Raw genomic sequence first — 7,650 nt, 5'->3', positions numbered from 1 at the left:
ACTGGCCTAGAATGCCTACTGTGGCTTAATATATTACCTGCCTTTACCACTGACAGCAGTAGCCTCAAACCTGATCTTTTTTCTCATCTGTAATGCTTATACTAACAACATTTTGTGGATTTGAGGACAAAGCATCATCACTAGTTCTCCCACCCCAGGACTAACCCAGAGAGTCTGGTCTTTGTGGTATGAACTTCTTGCTTAAACCACATCCCTATATTATCTACTAGACTCATGGTTTTCTGTAATAAGATTGTTTTTGCTACAAGGGACTTTTATCTTACAGGTGAGAAAAATGAGGCCCAGAAATAAGATTGCCCAGTGTCATATAGGTACTAGCTTTCTGTTCACAGAAGAGCATTATCTTTTTGGATATTCCTATTGAGATTTGCTGTGCTAGGGCCTAGGAGGAAAATTGTGACCAGCATCTGTTTAGACATGTGGCATGATTACAATGGACTCTAACAATGCATGAAAGAAAAACTATATTCAACCACCTTGAGTCAAAGATTAAATTTCATGGGGGAAAACGACTCTAGAATTTATCTCCTATGCACAACAGATGTTTAAGTTAGTTGAGCTGAAAACATCCCCACTCATCCAGCATTTTGGAAGAATCAGTTCAACAAAACATTAAATGGCTACTGTGTCCAAAGCACTGCACTAAAATAAAAGGAACAAACTTGCCTAAGATACTAAGTATATAGCTAGAGCTAAATGCAAAAATTTCAGAGCCAAGGACTCAAATGGAGCTTCCAAATCTATAATGAAAGGAGCTATTTCCAAATTAAAGCTTTGATGGACCCAGGTCAGAATTATAAGTGACTAAGCCTAACCTATTCTGCCCAGCCCTTTTTCTCCTTTACAGAGGCTTGCATTTCTTTCTAGTAACAACTTGGACTTGTAGTGGTGAACTTATGGCACACATGCCAGAGGGGGCTGCTCCCTGCCCTCTCTCCAGGTGCACCTAAGGACATTTCTCCCATCACCTGTTCCTCTGCCCAGTAGCCCAATGGAAGCCCTTCCCCCCTCCCCTGTCTGGGGTAAGGAGGGGGAGAGGTAGGGATGGGGCAGCTCACATGCAGCCTGAGGATTGCATTTTGAGCACTCGGTCTAAAAGGTTCACCATCACTTAGTCTATAATGACGTCATCTGCCCCAAAATTGAAATTTCTTAAGTTAACTGAGGTAGTATCTACATTTTTAAACAATAGAAGATTCTTATTCTGAGATCTCTCTAAACCAACTCCTTGCATATTCTATTAAGAATTTTAAGTTCTTATGTTCTATATACTTCCATATCGGATTCAGCAGTCTTTTTCAAACGGAGTCATTTTCATGCACCCTAAACAATAGTGACTTTGCTTCTCCACTGGTCTCTTATGTACAAAATCCATGTACCTTTACCCCGTCTCCAGACTTCAGCCTGTATTCTAGCAAATGTCGTGGTGGCAATTCTAAAACCTGCCTAAAGCACTAAAATGCTATGCAACACCAAACTGGCATCCCACCCCTCTGAAATCCTGCTCAAAATTTAAATCCTTCAGTGAGTTTTATCCCACAATTACCAACATCAATTTCTAGTGGTTGCAGTTTGCCTGGTCAGGACTTTTTTAGTTTTGTTTTCCCTTTAAGCAGCTGACAAGTCCCATCTTACAACCCATGATGGGGGCCTGTTCTCTCTTGGATATGAAATATGAATCATGTTTTTATGATTTTTGTAAATCTTTACTCTTTTTACACTTTGTTTTTTTGTAAACTGAAGTTTCTTATTAAAAGAATAAAATCCCAGGGTCTTAATTGACTGTCTTTATTTCAAACATTTGGGGGGGGAGAAAAAAACCATCTTTGTATAACTGATGAGAACAGTAAATGCCACTTGCAACCCACTCCCTGCCTGGCATCTGTCCAGCCTCTTAAGGATGTGCAAAATAAGTATACAACATGGAGCAAAGGCAATATACATCACACCATGCTTAAGTAGACTGAAGCTATGGCTGATCATTGACTGACTGACCAAAGAAGAAAGATCTAATGTACAGAAGGGAATGCAGTAGTAAGTCAATCAGATTTGTGGTAGCTGGTCAAAGCAGATCTTCTGGTGGTCAATGTCAGGGTCATACTGCAGGATGGATATAGCTTCCAAGAAACTGCATTCAGATCACCAAAGGCAGTATTAGAAATGAAGTCACTAGTTAGATCTGTGGAAAAAATACATTGGACTTGAGTTTTAACTTTTCCATACTTCTCTACTTCCCTACTACACTCAATGGATAGGGAATGTGCATTAAGATGGATAAATACAATAACTCAAAGACTTCCACAGAGTCTTAAGTATGCCCTAATTGCTGGGGTACTTACCAGCTGTGCTACAGGCCTGGCTGGGGTGCCATCAAGTCAATGTCACTTAGGTTCCTGGCCAGCCACACACCAGCAGCAAAGAGTCCCAAATTAATAATCAAATTCCTGGAAAGCAGAGCAACTTTTTAAGTCTTGTCAATGGGGATTTTATTTACCAACTCCCCTCCAATGCCAGAATGGTCAGTACTCATCTCAAACATCCTAAAGTTCGAGGAGAGTTGGGTAACCAAGGCATAGCTTAAAGGCATGGCTAAAATGTCAACTTTTAAAAACGGTTTACTGTGCCTGAAAGAACAGAAGTGCCTACCTACAAAAAACAAAACAGGCCAGGGAGTGAAAACTCAAAAGTCGTTGCGGACTCCCAGTTTTTGAATGGGTTCCCCAGAAAAGTAGATGGAGAAACTCAAACACCAAAGTGAGAGTGTTAGAGGATACTAAGGAATCGGGAAACATTCAAATCACAGCTCTAACAACGACTAGGCACTCTAACCTTTCCGAACGCCTTCGCTCAACTGCGAGTTGTGGAAGATAATGCCTTTAAGCCTCATATAAACGTTAAAGCATTTAAATGTGACAGCAGTTCGCATTTAAGGATAAACTGGGCTTGGGGAAGAGAGTTCAAAGAGGCCAAAGGAAACTCCTAGCCTAATATTTGAAAAATGTTAAAATAGACCTAAAAGAGCCTTCAGAGTTCATCTAGTTCAAATCTCACTTATTTTACAAACGAGGAAAACTGGAGAATCAATAAAAATAGTCATTTCCTCACGCAGAGGGTGGTGACTGTCCCAAGGTGACACCGCGTGCCAGTGGCTAAAACAGGATCGAAGACCGTGTCCCCACTATCCTCTTCCCCGACACGCCCGCGCCCTCGCCCTCGCCGGGGTCGGTCGTGGCTCAGGGATCGCTCCTGCAGCCACAAGGGGAGGAAGGAAGGGGGAACCACCTTTTCCCCGGTCGAGAAGGCGAAGGAGCAAGACCCCGTTACCTCCGGAAGTCGTTCCTGTCGGTGGCAAAGCGGTAGGCGCCCCTCAACCACTCCCCGACGCCCTCTGGGGCTCCAGGCCCTCCGCCGGAGGCCCCTGCAGGTGGCATCGCTTGAGGCGGACCCGAACACCCGCTGGAAGCCATGGCAGGGAGGCAGGTAAGCCCCAAGTGCTCAGCTACACATGGGATCCGGCTCGCCAGCACGGCTGCTCGGCGCCCCTTGTTTGCGTCACTTCCGGCTAGAACCTTTTCCCTTCCCCTTCCCCCTCTCCCCAGCCGCCGCGGGGCAGCGCTAGGCCGGCAGGGGGCAAGCGTGTGCTAGGGGCAGGACACATGATTGGGAGGGCTGGACTCTTCGAGCTCTGGGTGAAATGGGTCACCTTCCCCAGCGAGTCACCCACGCACGTAGTCTCTGGAAGGTCACTTTATTAAGTCCGACGGTCTGGGCAGGCTTGTGAATGCATAGAACCGAAGGGTGGGAAAGGGACCTAAAATATGAATCATGCAGGCCAACACAAATATAGGGGAAATAACGAAAGAGGAGTAAATTTGTCCCATGGCTCATTTCCTTTACACCATCGTGCCTGTACGCCAGTCAGTCAACAAGCATTTGTACATTCAAGGTTGATAAATGCTTGTTGACTGACTGACCCGAGATCTGAGAACTGTGTGATCTTTGACTGAAGACATGGTTGATCTGAGGACAGCTGTCAATGCAAGGCTAGTACTATACTTGGAGCAATAGCTGACCTGGCAAACAGAACTGGAATAGCCCCAAAGGGCTGGACTTATTTGAAGACCCAGAAAAGGTTATGCTACTCCGGAGGACAGGTGCCTTCACCTCACAGCAGAATCATACTCACTCATTCCCACCCCAAAGACCTCAAGGGCCTGAACCCCTGCCCATTACTGAAAGTTTCTTGGCTGTTGCAATCTCCTATACTGAGGACTCCAGGCTGTATTGCTAGGGGAGTGGAGATGGGGGATGAGGGTGGGAGGTCTCCTGTCTGGGACTTAGGCTCTGGTTCACACTTCTGAGCACCTGCACCTGAAGGAGGGAGTGGGGGTGACAAGGGAAGAATCCTAGCAGACCCTACACTGTCTTCCTAGAGCTCTGCCTCCTTGATGAAGGTGGAGACTACCAGGAGCAGTGGGGCCCCCAATCCTGGGCTGAGGAAGAGGTTGTCCAAGAAAAAAACCATCAGGTTCAGAGTCTGAAGAAGAAGAGCAAGTCAGACAGGGTCCATCTTCTCCTGGATGTGAGGTCCTCAAAGAATGACTCAGTCTTCTTCCTGTAGAGGCTTTCTCAAGGATTCCAGCACTGTTTAGAAAACTCTGGGGAATCCTATCTTGCTCAGGGCTGTCTCTAGGCTGCTCCATGCTGTTTTCATGGCAGGAACTTGAGGAAACATCAGTAGGATCATTGCTCTGGGAGGCTGTGGGAGAGGAAGCAACAGAGGTCAGTCTATCAGTCAACAAGAAAGAAGAAACAACAAAGGTCTGTTTGTCACCAAACAAGCATTTATTAAGTACCACTGTGACCACTCTTCACTCTTTTTGCTGAATTACTGCTCTAACTGGGGGGCATAAAAGGCTTTTCCCCTCTTTTCTGTTTCCTTTTGCATATTGTCTTTCCTGATTAGAATGTAAGCTCCTCTTTTTTGTAGTGAAAAAGAATTGGAAACTGAGGGGATGCCCATCAATTGGGGAATGGGTGAACAAATATATATTATATATATATATATGTATATATATCATATAATTATATATTAGTGATGGAATACTATTGTGCTATAAGAAATAATGAACAGGATGACTTAAGAAAAAGCTGGAAAGATCTACATGAACTGATGCAGAATAAAACAAGCAGAATCAGAAGAACATTGTTCACAGTAGCAGCAATATTATATGATGATCAACTGTGAAAGACTCAGCTACTCTCAGCAATACAAAGATCCAGGACAACAATGAAGGATTTATGGCAAAGAATGCTATTCACCTCCAGAGAAAGAACTGTTGGAGTCAGATGCAGATCAAAGCATGCTATATTTCACATTACTTTATTTATAATTTTATTTGGGGCTTTTGGTTTTATGTGACTATTCTCTTACAACAATGACCAATATGAAATATGTTTTGCATGATAATACATGTATAACCCAGATCAAATTGCTTACCAGGAGGAGGGAAGAGAGGGAGGGAAACAATTTGGATCTTACAACTTCAGAAAATGTATGTTGAAAACTGTTATTACATGTAATTGGGAAAATAAAACATCTTTCAACAAAGAAAGAAAAGGAAAGTTTAAAAAATAGAATGTAAACTCCTTTGGACAGCTAGATAGCAAAATGGATAGAGTACCAGGTCTGGAATCTGGACGACCTGAATTCAAATATGACCTTAGACTCATTCTAGCTTTGGAACCCTGGGCAAGCCACTTAACCCCAATTGCCTAGCCCTTGCCACCCTTCTGTCTTAGAATTGACAATAAGAGAGAAGATAAGGATTTAAAAACAAAACAAAACAAAACAAAAAAACAAAACACGTAAGCTCCTTGAGGGCAAGGACTGTCTGTATCTGAGTGCTTAGCACAGTGTCTGGCATATAGCAAGTGCTTAAAAAACAATTCTGGGCTAGACTTACCTGTAGTATCTGGCACTTAAAGTTCTTCAAAAACACCTCCAACCTACTATATTCTAGCCAAACAAGCTTTCTTGCTGTTCCTCACCAAGGATACTTCATATTGCCTAGTCTGTGCTTTTGTACTCTGGCTACCTCTTCTCTCCCCCAAGTTTGGAATGTACTCCCCTCCTCTCTCCCTGGTAGTCCAGCCTCTGGCTATGGTTCCTTTCCCAAACCTGTCAGTGTAGTTTGACACTCCCATTTCCTTGTAGCAGTAGTAAAGCCAAGAGGTATATAAGTTCCTCAATTTTCATGGTTCGTCAGAGCTGTCATCTAGTGTAGTAGCACTCCCATGGATAGTGTAGCCAGACTGCCAGAGCTTTCAGCTCTGTGTGCTTTTGGGTGTGTGATTCTCTGTGGAGGCCTAAATATCAAGTACTATCCCTCTCCTGATTAAAGACTTGGTTTTTCTGACTATTTAATAGTTCTGTGTTTTTTCCACAAGTTAACACTGATCTCCCAGGCTAAATGCCTTCCCACAAAATTATCTAGTATTTATTTTGTATATACTTCTCTTTGTAAATATAGTTCCAGATACAATGTAAATTCCTTGAAAGTAGGGACTGTTTCATTTTTTGTCTTTGTATCCCTGATATCTACTACTTAAAAAATGCAAGAGGACTGATCCAGTGATTCTGTGTTTCACGAGCTGAGAAAGCAAAGATATAGGATCATAGAATCTCAAATTTCTAGCTAGAAGGAGCCTTAAAAAGGTCATCTAGTCCAACTAGGTAGCATACTGGATAAAGCCATGGGCTTGGAAAATCAGAAAGACTTGAGCTCAAAACCCATGAGCTCCTTCTTCTTACAGGTGAGAAAACTTGGGCCAAAAAAGGTTAAGTGATTTGTCTAAGGCAGTGATAGGCGACCTTTTGAGCTTGGTGTGTCAAAATTCATCACAAAACTGAGCATAACTCGGGTGGTATGTCACTTCAAGAAAAAACCTATAATTTCGGGTTCCGGGTTAAGATGGCGGCAGAGTAAGAAGCAGCTCTTAACCTCTCCTGACCGAAACACACAAAACTCCTCAAGGGGACATAAAAACAAGTCCAGACGAACGGAGGAACCCCACAACAGGGCACAGCGTGGAAGGTACGTGGAATCGAGACATTTCCAGGCTAAAAAGGGCTCTCACTCAATCGCGAGCTGAGCAACCGCCCCACCCCCACCCCCTCCACACTCACCTATAGCTCCGAACCCAGCTAAAAAGAAATAGAGCAAGTTTGGGGCACCCATCGAGTCATCGGCAGCTCCGGGACCTGTTCCTGAGAGCAGCAAGACTTAGGACCCCATTAAGTCAAAAACGCACGCGAAATCTGAGCGCGCGCGTGGGAGCAGGACTCTGGGCGCAGAGTGCCGGCTGAGCAGAGGCGTGGGTGGAGGCAGACACAACCTGGAACTAAAGCCTAAGTGGGGAACCAGTGCAGACGGGTATACGACTGTGGAAGTAGCTCCCTGAGACTTGTAAAGGAACCTCCTGCAGAGGATCAAGCAAGGGAATCCACCAGGGGGCTTGACCTTGGAAAAAACTAGAACTCAGACCTCAGGAGCCAATAGATCTCTGATAGACACTGAGCGCGAGGATAAACCTGAGAAGCTGCTGGGCTAATGATGGCTAATCAGT

The 7,650-nt window shown here is 44.2% G+C and overlaps 2 protein-coding genes across 2 annotated transcripts in view; both read right to left on the bottom strand.

The window, feature by feature from the left end:
* Positions 1-1,793: 1,793 nt before the first annotated feature.
* On the bottom strand, positions 1,794-3,554 carry TOMM6 (translocase of outer mitochondrial membrane 6). Its single transcript, XM_044672994.1, has 3 exons — positions 3,346-3,554; positions 2,361-2,465; positions 1,794-2,200 (listed from the first exon to the last, which is right to left on the bottom strand). Exons 1-2 carry the CDS (start codon positions 3,486-3,488, stop codon positions 2,369-2,371), a joined length of 240 nt encoding a protein of 79 aa, XP_044528929.1. The 5' UTR covers positions 3,489-3,554; the 3' UTR covers positions 1,794-2,200; positions 2,361-2,368.
* A 76-nt stretch (positions 3,555-3,630) lies between these two features.
* The window catches only part of PRICKLE4 (prickle planar cell polarity protein 4), a 25,876-nt gene continuing 21,856 nt past the window's right edge, over positions 3,631-7,650 (bottom strand). The window contains exon 7 of the mRNA XM_044673532.1: positions 3,631-4,780. Within this exon, the coding sequence (XP_044529467.1) occupies positions 4,428-4,780 (353 nt within the window). The 3' untranslated portion in view covers positions 3,631-4,427. The remainder of the gene's footprint in view (positions 4,781-7,650) is intronic.

This window comes from Gracilinanus agilis, chromosome 4, assembly GCF_016433145.1.
Source record: "Gracilinanus agilis isolate LMUSP501 chromosome 4, AgileGrace, whole genome shotgun sequence".
NCBI classification, from domain to species: Eukaryota; Metazoa; Chordata; class Mammalia; order Didelphimorphia; family Didelphidae; genus Gracilinanus; species Gracilinanus agilis.
This window is presented reverse-complemented; position numbering and strand designations above follow the sequence as displayed.